The sequence below is a fragment of the Phasianus colchicus genome, chromosome 23 (genome assembly GCF_987193195.1).
Source record: "Phasianus colchicus chromosome 23, bPhaCol1.hap1.1, whole genome shotgun sequence".
In the NCBI taxonomy this organism is placed as follows: Eukaryota; Metazoa; Chordata; class Aves; order Galliformes; family Phasianidae; genus Phasianus; species Phasianus colchicus.
In genome coordinates, this window is record NC_143458.1 from 6,781,329 (window position 1) to 6,793,429 (window position 12,101).

The window sequence follows — 12,101 nt, forward strand, 5'->3', positions numbered from 1 at the left end:
GGTCACGGGGCTTCCCATTGGCTGTTTGGCCAAAAGAGGATGTGGGGGGGGGGAAGCCAATGGCGAGGCGGGGAGGGGCGGAAGGGGCGTGAAGGCGAGGCAAAGGGCAAAGGGCAAAGGGCAGGGGGCGGGGCCAGCCGGCATGCTGCGCGCGGTGCGAGGGGGGCGCGCGTTTTGGGGGGGCTGCGGGAATGGCGGGGGGGGGGCGAAGCTGGGCCGCACCCTGCGCACCGCCACCCCGCGGCGCTCCGACATCTTCCGCGGTGAGATGAGGGCCCTGGGGCTGGGGGCAGCGGGAGGAATCGGGGGTGTCGATGTGATGGAGATGTGTGGAGCGAAAAGGAGATACGGAGGGGGGTAAAGGTCACTGTGCAGGGGGCGCAGAGGGGATTCAGTGGGGTTCTGGGGGGATCCGAGGGGATCCGGGTGGATCGCGGGGTGGCACAGGGGTGGTGAATGGGAAGGGAGGGGGTCGTCGGGGTGCGCCATGGTGTGCAGAGGAGACCGGGAGGTCCGGGGGGGTCCAGGAGACCTCGGTGGATTGGGTGAGGTCTTGGGGGGACCTACAGTGCTCAGTGTGACCTTGGAGGGCGTTCTGAGTGGAGTTAGGAGGTCTCCTGGCTGCATCCCCCTCTATTCCCGCAGAGCTGGGGCCGAGGCTGTCCCGCCTGGGGCAGACACTGCGGGGCCAGCTGCCAGAGTCAGAGGGGGCCTGGAACCCACTGCGTCCCTACCAGAACTGCCCCCCACCCCCAGAGCGAGCAGATGTGGTGGTGGCGGGGGGGGGCGTGCTGGGCTGGTCAGTTGCCTACTGGCTGAAGGCACTGGAGAACAGGCGGCATGGCATGCGGGTGGTGGTGGTGGAGCGAGACCCCACGGTGAGACCTGGGAGATGGGGGGTTGGGCAGGGACACGTCACCCCTCGAACCCCTTTGCCATCGCCCCCCTTCCCCCCTCATAGTATTCCCAGGCTTCCACCGTGCTGTCTGTGGGGGGCATCCGGCAGCAGTTCTCCCTGCCTGAAAACATCCGCCTGTCTCTGCAGTCTGCCACCTTTCTCCGTACCATCAATGTGAGTTTGGGTGATGGCAGCACTGTTGGAGGGTGTCTCACCAAGGAGTCTCATTCTTATCCCCTCCCTACCGTGCTGTTCCCCCCTCAGGACCACCTGTGGGTGCCCAACGAGCCCCCCATCGACCTTCAGTTCCAGCCCTCGGGATATCTCTTCTTGGCATCTGAGCGTGGTGCTGCTACCCTGGAGGCTGGCATCAAGGTGCAAAGGTGATATGGCTACCCCTGACCCCCCCTTAAAAGGGACACTGGGGACACACCTTTTCAGTGACACCGTTTGTCTCCAGGGAAGAGGGTGCCAAGGTCGTCCTGCTGTCCCCTAGTCAGCTGAAGGCCAAGTTCCCATGGATAAACACAGAGAATGTGGCCGTGGCGTCCTATGGTAGGGGAAGTGCTGTTGGTGGGGACGCTGCTGTCCCTGTATGTCACCATGTGTGTCATTGTGTGTGTGTCCACAGGGCTGGAGAATGAGGGCTGGTTTGACCCTTGGTCCCTCCTCAATGCCTTCCGAAGGAAAGCCATGTCCCTGGGCGTCTACAGCTGTGTCGGGGAGGTGACATGTGAGTCCTGGGCGCAGTGACACCACCACTGTGGACACAGGGACAACCTCACCCACCCTACAACTTCCAGCTTTTGTGACGGACACCGCAGACAACACACCAGGCATGCCACAGGGCGTTGGCCGTGTGAAATACGTTAATGTGAGTGTGCCCCAATGCCACCATGTTTGGCTGTCACCACGTTCTGCTGTCACCATGTTGTGGGACCACTTGGGAGCCCGTCCCCGGTCCAGCGTCCTCAATGTCCCAGGTGCGCCTTCCTGACAGCCCAGAGCAGCAGCCCATCTCCTGTGCCATCGTGGTGGCTGCCGCCGGCGCCTGGACTGGGAAGCTGCTGGACTCAGCCACGGCTGGGCTGCGGGGCAGCCTCACATTGAGCCCCCTCCCCATAGAGCCCCGCAAGAGGTCAGGGCTCGGACTGAGTTTGGGCACTTTCAGCCCCAAAGCACATTCCTGTGCCAGGGGGTGGGACACGGCGATGTCCCCACAGGTATGTGTATGTGTGGCACTGCCCTGGCGGGCCGGGCCTGGAGACGCCATTCGTCATTGACACTTCGGGAGCCTATTTTCGGCGCGAAGGCATTGCTGGCAACTATCTAGGGAGCATGAGCCCACCAGAGGTGTGTCCCCAGGGGTCACAGTGTGGTGGGGACCCCCAAGGTGTCCACAGTGGTCACCACCTTTCTCCACGCAGGGCCATGAGCCGGACGCAGGGAACCTGGAGGTGGATCACGACTTCTTCCAGGAGGAGGTGTGGCCGCGGCTGGCGCACCGCGTGCCCGCCTTCCAGTCACTGAAGGTACAGTGCCCTCCACCCTCCATCCCCCACATTTGGGCTCCACGCTGCCATGATGCAGCCCTACAACGCCAAGCAGGTGAAGAGCGCGTGGGCCGGCTACTACGACTACAACACCTTCGACCAGAACGGAGTGCTGGGCCCACATCCGCAGCTGCAGAACGTCTTTGTGCTGGGGGGGTTCAGCGGGCACGGCCTGCAGCAGTCCCCTGCTGCCGGGAAGGCAGCTGCTGAGCTGCTGCTGCACGGCTCCTGCACGGCTGTGGATGTCAGCAGGCTGGCACCTGCGCGGCTGTGGGGGAGTGAGCCTCTGTTGGAGGCGGCCATCGTCTGAGTGGGAGCACCCCCGGGGGTGGGTGCTGGGGGGGAGGGGAGCACTGCTGCTATGGAAATAAAGGGATGGACTGTGGCAGCTGTCTGTGAGTGAAGGGGGTTGTGTTTCCGGCTGGATCCCCACCTGGGATCCTTTTGTATGCATGGTGTCCTACAACCTAAGATGCCAGTTGCCCTCTCAGAATCACAGAATGGCCAGGATTGGAAGGGACCTCAAGGATCATGAATCTCCAACATCCCCCAACACAGGCAGGGCCACCAACCTCCGCATTTCATAGCAGCCCAGGCTGCCCAGTTCCTCATCCAACCTGGCCTTGAACACCTCCAGGGATGGACGGGGCATCCACAGCCTCTCTGGGCAGCTGTTCCAGCACCTCACCACTTTCATAGTAAAGAACTTCCCCCTGACATCCAACCTCAGTCTTCCCTCCCTCAACTTCAAGCCATTTCCCCTCGTCCTGCTGTTATCTAGCCTTTCAAAGAGTTGACTCCCCTCTTGTTTGTAGGCTCCCTTCAGGTACTGAAAGTTTGCAATGATTCACCCCGCAGCCTTCTCCAGGCTGAACAAGCCCAGCTCTCAGCCTGTCTTTGTAGTGGAAGTGCTCCAGTCCCCTGATCATCTTTGTGGCTCCTCTGGACCCCCTCCAACAGCTCTCTGTCCTTCTTGTGCTGGGGCTCCAGGCCTGAACCCAGCGCTGCACACGGGGCCCCGCACCCCTCCCCGCTCCGTTCCCCCCGCTCTCCCCATTCATCACCGCGCCCCCCTGCACGTTGCCCTTACTTTGGCGCCCCCTAGCGGCGGCGCCCGCGCGTCAAAGGGCGGCGCCGCTGACGGCGCTCGCGCGATACCTGCGTGCTGTGCGGCTGCGCGCGGCGCACGCGCGGATCGCGGCGGCCGGGGCGGCGCGAGCCGGGTGCGTTTGCGGCGCCTTTGGGGCCCGGCGGCCCCGAGGTGGAGGCGGGCGCCGCGGGGCGAAGCGAGGTACCGAGCCGCCGGGCCGAGGGCCGTCCTCCGGGTCCGGCCGGTGTCTGAGCCGGGGGCGGCCGCGCTCGGCGCCGCTGGGGCACGGAGCGCCGTTCGGAACCGCCCCGCTGCGCGGCCGTGTGCCGGGGCCGCTCTGCTGCGAGCGGCGGCGCTTTGCGAGGAGCTGCTCGTGTCGGTGGGCGGTGCGCCGAGCCGAGCTGTGCCGTGCCGTGCCGAGCCGAGCCGTGCCGAGCCGAGCCGTGCCGAGCCGAGCCGTGCCGAGCCGAGCCGTGCCGAGCCGAGCCGAGCCGAGCTGAGCCGAGCCGTGCCGTGCTGAGCCGTGCCGAGCCGAGCGCAGCTCTGCGCTTCCCCTGCCCGGAGGCTCGGCTGCGCCCTGGCTGTGATCTCCGAGCTCCGACCCGCGGTGTTTGTCTCTGCCCGCAGGCTCCATCCGCTTCCCACCCCTCCATGATGAGAGAGGCTGGGGTCCGGCTCTTCCCCTCTCCCTGTAGTTGATGGTGTTGGAAGCAGAGGTGATGCTGGAGGCGCGATGGCAGACAGCGTGAAAACCTTCCTTCATGACCTCGTCAGGGTGAGTCCCTGCGCGCCGGGCTGCTCCTGCTGCGGGGCGCCGGATCGTTCAGAGTAAAGGCATCTTCAGAAATCACGTCAGCGTGATGGCAAACCGTCAGAAGAAGGGAAAAAAAAATCATTTTTAGCTGCTTAGAAGTGGTGCTGTGCCCCACATCCCGGGAAGGATTTGTTTCATCCCGGCTGTGAGATACGACCTAAAGAGCAGACTGAGCCTGTAAGGGATTCCTTTGGGCAGGAGTGACCCTTGTAGCCTGGCAGGCGTTTTATGGTGACAGAGTTTTGTGTGCACTCGGTGCTCCCTGTCTCACTTGGATCTCCCAAGTGTTGATGTCAGCTTGAAAACACTTGTGGTGTGACGCTAACAAGTAACCTGGTTTTGGTAAGTTGTTGTTTAAGAGAGCAAAGGTCTGTGGTGCCCTGGCCACAGCTCAAAGCAGAAGAACCTGTGTTGTTTCGTGATGCCTTCATGCCACCTGTAAGAGGTGGCTTAGAGCAGCGTGTAATTAATTTCCACCTCATCAGGTATGAGCAGCAGCTTGCAATGCAGTTTGTCAGATGTGTACTTGGTGTCAAAATCCATGCTGCTGGGTCAGGGGGGAGAGGGGCAGTGATGTTTCATGGGCTGTCTGACCTGTCCGTGCATGCAGGCAGCGTGACTCTGAACCACGGCGATGTGCTCAGCCAGTGCTGCAGCAGTAAGAGGCTGCACAGCAGCCACCCAGGCCAGCTGCAGCACATCTGTCGTTAAAAGGAAGAAATGGCATTGGAAATCACTTCAGGCACTCCCTGGAGGCTTGCATGGATGAGGCTGATGTGAGAGTGTTTCTGAGACAAGGACAGATGGTTTTATTTGTGGAGGAATAAGAATCGAGCTCGTACAGTGAGGCCACATGGACTTTGCACATTCTGAGTATTCTGTATAATTACGTTTTATTGGCCTTAGAAATGCTGGCAGGGGAAGAAGTGCTTTGTGCCAGACAGAAGAAATGGGCTGTGAGAGATCTCCATGGCTTTTGCCAGGGTTATAAATAGAGGAGATTTATGAGACATCACACCTTTTTTTTTTTTTAAAAAAAAAAGGGAAGGGAAAAAAAACAAAAAAGTTTTCTAGTGCTGTTCCTTAAGATGCTGGAACACGTGATTTAGGCCACCAGGCCATGGAAAATACTGTTACTGATCCAAATCTTGGCTTTGGCTTGGCCTTCCAGCTGGGAGTGGGGCTGGCCTTCACCCATCTGTGGGAATGGGTGATGCAGATGTGGTCTGGTCCCTCGTTTCTCCCCCCAGTTCCCTTCTCTGCGTACCTGAGGGTTGGCCAACCTCGGCAGGGAGTTGGGATGGATAAGGGCAGTGCTGCTGCAAATCCACCTTCATGCAACTGAGGACCTTGGGGAGGTTGTATTCATCCTTTGGAAGAATGAAAATCCAGGAAGGGTTCTGCAAGGAGCAGTTGGCATCAAGCACAGCTGTTTTTAAGATGGGGTTTGGTTTATCTTTCATCTCTCTTGCTTTTTCTGAGCATCGCTAACATTTCTCTGAGAGAAAAGCTTTATTTCTGGGTTGCTTTGTCTTGACGTGTCACAGCACTGCTGTCCTGGGAGTGCTTTTGCTTCCTTCCTTGTGCTGTAACCTCTCTCTCCATCCTGTAATGATGTTATATCTCTGTTAATTGTACTGGGCTGGCAGCTCTTCCCAGACAGAAGAGCTGGTAGAGCAGCAACCAAATCTGCAGCCTTGTGCATCTGCTTGGTGCGCATCCTTTCCATAACGGGGAGCAGCCTGGGTCAGCCATGTCCCACTCCTCCCTGCTCTGGGCATGGCTGACGTGCTGTCCTCGTGTCCACAGGGAATCAAGGATTCCATCTGGGGCATCTGCACCATCTCCAAGCTGGATGCCCGGATCCAGCAGAAAAGGGAAGAGCAGAAGCGGAGGAGAGCAAACAGCGCGCTCGCCCAGCGGAGGTTTCACATGGAAGAGAGGAAGCAAGAGAAGTGAGTATGGAGCCTTATGAGTCACAAATCAGGTAATTTGCTTGCCTTTGAGTCCGTTGAGAGCGAGGAGGGAGAACCAGAGGAGAGCTCTGTGCAGAGCTTTGAAGAGCCCGATGAATTGCAAGTCACAGTGATGTGGCAGTGCTTTTCTCTGTCAAATATCCACTGTATCACAGCAGTCTGACTAAAAGGGAAGTTAAGTGAGGTTTATGAAATGAAGTCATTACTTCATTTCATAAACCTCCGTGAAACTGGGTCAGACCTGATCCTGAGTGTCACTACAAGCTGATCTTCTGACATGTTTGCAAGTGGTCTGCAGCAGAAACACAGCTTGTAAACCCAACTGTGCTGACATGCAGAGCCAGCGAGGATGAAAACTGTGACATGAAAGACCTTTTTGCATTCCATAGTGAAACTGTGGGCCTTTTATGATAAGAGAGGAAATCAGACTTTACACTGTTTGAGGATTGAGACTATGTAGGCACTTTGGAATTATCGTGTCCGTGCCCTGCAGTGTGAAGCTGTGCAAGCCAGAAGAACATGGGGTTCTGAGTTTGCCTTTTCCTGAATGCTGGCCCTCCTGCTGTGGTTAAAGATGGTTGCTTTTGGGGATGCTCATGGGATCAGAAAGAAACAGTGTTCTGCTTAGAGCATGCACCTCAGATCCAAGTTACACTTTTGGGGCAGTCGAAGGATATTTTTTTCCACAGCCTTGCAGTGTTCTGCAGCCACCCATATCAGCTGCAGCTATTAAGGCTGGGACTGCCTGAATTACATCCATGTGGGAGCAAACCAGCATCTATTCTTGTGCCTGACTCCCAAACCACACAGAAACGTTTCTCAGCTCTCCTAAATCACTGTTGGGCTGGCATTTGGTGCTGTGATGTTTGGTTGGGATATGCCTTTCAAGATGTTTTTGCAGATTATTTTGCCTGCTTTGGTGGTGGTTTGACCCTTTCTAAAGATGTTGGCAGAGTCCTGCATGTCTGTGCTGGGATTTCCAGTGTTCAGATAAAATCAGCGGTGCTACTGGTACTTGGTTGGTTCTCTTAGAAACTTATGAAGGTGTTTGTCACAGCAGTGTCCAAAATGTGAGACTGAAACAGTTGCCATTTGTCCATGCTCAGGAGCTAATTGTCTCTCATGCACATCTGTCCTGTTGCTTTCCAGCGAGCCCCGGATTGTGAGCCGGATATTTCAGTGCTGTGCCTGGAATGGAGGTGTATTCTGGGTAAGTGGATACTGGGGAGTTTTCTATGTTAAAATGCTGTGAAAAGCAGTGATGTGCTGCAGAGCTTGTGAGCTTTCAGCAGGGCTTGGCTGCCCCGCAGTTGAGAGGCTGTAGGAGCAGAGGGGAATCCTTACATTTCCCAGTCCCAGCTCTGTATTTAGAAGGATGTGGTGCAGGACTGAAGTGATAGATTAACGTGAGAACAATTTGTGTCAAAACCTGCTGATTTCACGGGTCTTTGAAGCTGTGCTTTTTCTGAATATTCAAGTCTTGCTCTGTTGCAGTCAGGGATATTGTATACCGAATTGAATACTGATATCTCAAGACACTGCCTCAGTTCTGACCTTACCATGACTGTGAATAAGTTTAATTAGACTGCTGTTTAATGAAGCAGATGCTTTGCAATCTACTAAATCACCAACTTCATTTTTCCATCAGACTGTGGCAGCGTATGAGGAGTCAGTATAGAAATGTTAAAAGAAAGTGCTTAATCACAGATGTTGGCTGTATTTAAACAGAGATCCTCGGTTGTGTGTTGGTGGATTGATGCCCTTATAATGGTGTGAATGGAGCAGGTAGAGGATCTGCCTTCAGATCAGTGATTACAACCGTGCTGTCTCGCTGTGTGCACGTTACTGTTCCATTTGAAACTGAGCTATTTAGCTGCCGAATAGGAAGCTGTCTGCTGGCCTCATGGTGTGGCTTTGGGACCACAGTGACGTCAGAAGGGGCTGTGGTACCTTCAGGGGGGTTTATGCTAGAGGTTCATTAGGTGTGTTGGGATTTCACCACGCCAGGTGGCAGAATAGAGCACAAGAAGCAAATGTGCAAAGCCTCACCACGAACCCTTGTTGTTTCTCTTTCCTTGTAGCTTAGTCTCTTCTTGTTTTACCGAGTATTTATACCTGTACTTCAGTCAGTCACGGCTCAGATCATCGGTAAGTGCTCTCCTGTCTGTGCATTAAGGGGCACTGAGTAGTAAGGCAAGGCTGTGATTAATTGTTTAGTAGAAAATCAGACAGATGGGTAATCAGACTGGAAGGGTTGACAACAGTCTTTGAACTCTTCTTGTGTTAGGGATCTAGCCGTGTGTTTCACTACTGAACACCCGTGGATGTCAATAGATACAAATTATTTTTTGCAAATAAATGTAATGCAAGTGGGTGGAAATATGCCTTTAAGGGAGAAATGCTGAGGTCAGAGCACTTTACTCGAGCGCTACGATGAGAATTTCACTGCCACAGAGATGATGGTACCAGGAAAGTTTAACACGAACCTGTGGGGTTGTGATGTGAAATGAGGAGGTTCCTGATGTGCTGCTTTCTGCTCATCTTCCAAAGGTGACCCTTCCCTACATGGCGATGTCTGGTCTTGGCTGGAGTTCATTCTCACCTCCATTTTCAGTGCCCTCTGGGTCCTTCCCCTGTTTGTGCTCAGTAAGGTCGTCAATGCCATCTGGTTTCAGGTAGGTGACAGGAAGGTGGACTCATGCAAATGATGGGGAATTTCTGTGTTAAAGCTTAATTGGTCAGGAGGAAATCTGCAGGACACCCTGCGGCCCCTCTTGGTGATGATATGGGGGTGGCATTTTGGGTCCAGATAAAACACAGCATGTCAAGTCCAGAAATGGCACGGGCTGTGTGTCCAAACCATCTTGGCACCCCTGCGTAGGTGTGGGGCAAACTGCCAGGATTAGAAAATCTGAAATCCCATCCTGAAAAGGGGTTGGGGGTGTTCTTAGTGGGTGACCGCAGCGCAGCAGTGTGGTCTGTTAGGTGAGCTGTTTGTCCTTCCCCTTTCCTCCCGTGCAGGACATTGCAGATCTCGCATTCGAAGTTTCTGGCAGAAAGCCTCACCCCTTTCCCAGCGTCAGTAAAATCATTGCCGACATGTTGTTCAACCTCCTGCTGCAGGCACTGTTCCTCATCCAGGTGAGATCACGGCACTGAGCAGACCCTGCCCTGGGGTGGTGACAGTCACACTGCTCCGAGTCCTGAGCAGCCCCCCCTCACCGGCCCTTTTCTTCCGCAGGGGATGATTGTGAGTCTGTTCCCCATCGATGTCATTGGCCAGCTGATCAGCCTCCTGCACATGTCCCTGCTCTATTCTCTCTACTGTTTTGAGTACCGCTGGTTTAACAAAGGTGAGTGCTGCCTCCTGCAAGACACACCTCTGTACCCACGTGCTGCCTGCATGGGGTGATATCAGGGCATGTGTGCAGCCCACAGGGATGTTCTACACCAGCTGACAGGAGTCGCTTTGCTGGCTATTGCTCTTCCTCATTCTGATGCTACTGCATGAGTTTGTTTTCTGTTTGCTCATTTGGTCTTTGGGACAGCTGTGTTCTTTGAAGTAGGCTGGAAATAATAAATGCTTCTTGTTCTGTTTATTGTTTTCCTTTATTTTTACAAGTAGTGAAGGTCTTTCCCCAGTGTGCCAACTCATTGGGTTTCTTTGGGGTTTTATTCTCACCAGGAATTGAAATGCACCAACGGTTGTCCAACATTGAGAGAAACTGGCCCTATTACTTTGGATTTGGCTTACCACTGGCTTTCCTCACCGCAATGCAGTCCTCCTACATCATCAGGTGAGTCTTCAGGGGGTCAGGTTGCTGTCTAGGAGGAGCAGGCCATGCTAATGCCCCTTTCCCAACTTCTGCCCTCCTTTACATCAGAGAAACGTACCCTCATCCACAGCACCGTGGACATCCTTCACAGAGAACTTTCAGCAAACCCAGAAAACCCTTTTCTTTTTCCTTCCAGTGGTTGCCTCTTTTCCATCCTTTTCCCTCTGTTCATCATCAGCGCCAACGAAGCAAAGACACCTGGCAAAACGTAGTAAGTAGTGGCTTGGGGATGCTCCATGGTGGTGTTAGATCTGGGACAAACGTGCTAAACAGAAACAGCACAGGGAGAACAGGCTTCCAGCGCTGGGTTGGTGAGGTGGAAATAGCAAGGCTGAGCTTTCCATACCTGTTAGATTCCCCTTATCCATAAAGGGCATGACAAATGCTGTGAGGGCTCAAGGGGGCTTTTTGGACACAGGGTGCCATGTTGGTGTGGCATCAGGGAGAGCCCAAACTATGCAGCAAGCTCACAGCCTCTCTTCCCTTCCAGCCACTTCCAGCTCCGTCTCTTCTCTCTGGTGGTTTTCCTCAGCAACAGACTCTTCCACAAGACCGTTTACCTTCAGTCCACCCTGAGCAACGCCTCTACAGACAGGATGATCTCTCCCCAGCCGTCTCCTGCCAAACACAAGCCTGCTCCGGGGCACTGAACCACAGCCCAAGGGGGGGGCAGGATGCAGGCCAGGCCTCAACTGCTAGAAACATCCTGGGGAAATGCAGGACCCAACGTGTGAGGCACTCACGTGTTTTCCCACCACCAAAAGCCCCCCTGGGTGTTTCTGTGTCCCCCACTGTGAGCATGCAGGTGGAGAGTTTGGGAGAACTCTGGATTTTTAACACCTTTGTCAGATACAAAAAGCCAGGTTCCCTGTGCTTGTTTTATAGCATGTCCCAGCCCTTCCCTTGGACTGTTTTGTACTTCCTTCCTGTGCCATCTCCCTCCCCTCAGACGAGTGCTTTGTGGCCCCTGTTCTGCCCTAGCTTTGTGGGTAACCTGTGCTGTGTCTCCCCTGTACCGTTGTCCTTTGTATGTTGTAACTCAGGTCGGGGTTTTTGTAGTCCTGCTGTGCTGAGCAGCTCCCAGGGCTGTCAGCCCAGTGGGGGCAGCTCGGCCTCCCCACCCCGCAGTGACCAGCTCTGGTCCCCAGTTGCGGACAGCCCCATGAGAAGTGCCACCTTCCAGGGCTCAGTACCGGAGGGCACCGTCCTGCAGAGAGGGAGCCAGCTTCACACCATGGCCACCAAACGCTGGGGGTTTTTACATCTCTGAAATTGCAAAGGGAAATTGCTCAAATAAGGTCAGGAACCGAAATGGAAACTTGGGAAACGCATTAAATCTGGGGTTGGGTATACAGTTTTTTGGGATTTTCGTGCATTTTTCATTTCTTTTGTGGCCATTAAGCTTCTTGTGAGCAGCACCTGCCTGGGGGTTTTCCATGGACACAGGGATGTGTCACCGCAGTGGCTCTGCACGCTGTTCTGCTGTACCCAGAGCAGGGCTGTTGGTTTTCGGTTGTAGCGGTGGCCGCGCTGCTTTGTCCACGTGTGTGGGTGTGGCTCTGTGCGCGGTCCGTCCCGCAGTGCGTTCCAGGTGCAGCGATCGCGCTGCCACTCCGCTGCCCCGTGGTTTTTCACAACAAGGGTCAGGCTTTGGAGAAACAAACTTGTTCTCGAGTATTTTCACACTGAAATGTTAAATAAAAAAAAAAAATCAAGTTTGCAGCCATCCTGCGTGCAGCAGTGCATTTGACGCGGCCGTTCTCGGGTTCTTTTCGGGGTGAATTCGGGGGAAATCCGCCCTGCCGCAGCTCCGCCTCGGGGTGCGGGCCTGGCGCTCCCACGTGGCGCCACCCACGTGGCGTGCACCGCCCGCTTCCGGGCACGTGACCGGCCGCGCCCCGCCCTCGGGGCTTCGAGCCCGGACGGACACGTCA

At 55.2% G+C, this 12,101-nt stretch overlaps 2 protein-coding genes across 3 annotated transcripts; both read left to right on the forward strand.

Annotated features, from left to right (window-relative positions):
- The first annotated feature begins 107 nt into the window (after positions 1 to 107).
- On the forward strand, positions 108 to 2,907 carry FOXRED1 (FAD dependent oxidoreductase domain containing 1). Of its 2 annotated transcripts, XM_031599714.2 has the most exons (11): positions 111 to 263; positions 646 to 878; positions 962 to 1,072; positions 1,163 to 1,281; positions 1,359 to 1,453; positions 1,530 to 1,631; positions 1,702 to 1,772; positions 1,882 to 2,036; positions 2,122 to 2,251; positions 2,326 to 2,430; positions 2,507 to 2,897. In XM_031599714.2, the coding sequence occupies exons 1-11, from the start codon at positions 143 to 145 to the stop codon at positions 2,759 to 2,761; spliced, it is 1,497 nt and encodes a 498-aa protein (XP_031455574.2). In that variant the 5' UTR covers positions 111 to 142; the 3' UTR covers positions 2,762 to 2,897. The 2 variants fall into 2 exon arrangements, with proteins under 2 accessions (XP_089979634.1, XP_031455574.2); XM_090123508.1 differs by having other exon boundaries at positions 108 to 263; positions 962 to 1,281; positions 2,507 to 2,907.
- A 724-nt stretch (positions 2,908 to 3,631) lies between these two features.
- EI24 (EI24 autophagy associated transmembrane protein) lies at positions 3,632 to 11,180 on the forward strand. The gene is made up of 11 exons (XM_031599713.2): positions 3,632 to 3,742; positions 4,169 to 4,316; positions 6,165 to 6,310; positions 7,481 to 7,541; positions 8,413 to 8,479; positions 8,882 to 9,006; positions 9,353 to 9,472; positions 9,573 to 9,684; positions 10,017 to 10,128; positions 10,304 to 10,378; positions 10,658 to 11,180. Exons 2-11 carry the CDS (start codon positions 4,275 to 4,277, stop codon positions 10,815 to 10,817), a joined length of 1,020 nt encoding a protein of 339 aa, XP_031455573.2. The 5' UTR covers positions 3,632 to 3,742; positions 4,169 to 4,274; the 3' UTR covers positions 10,818 to 11,180.
- Positions 11,181 to 12,101: the final 921 nt, after the last annotated feature.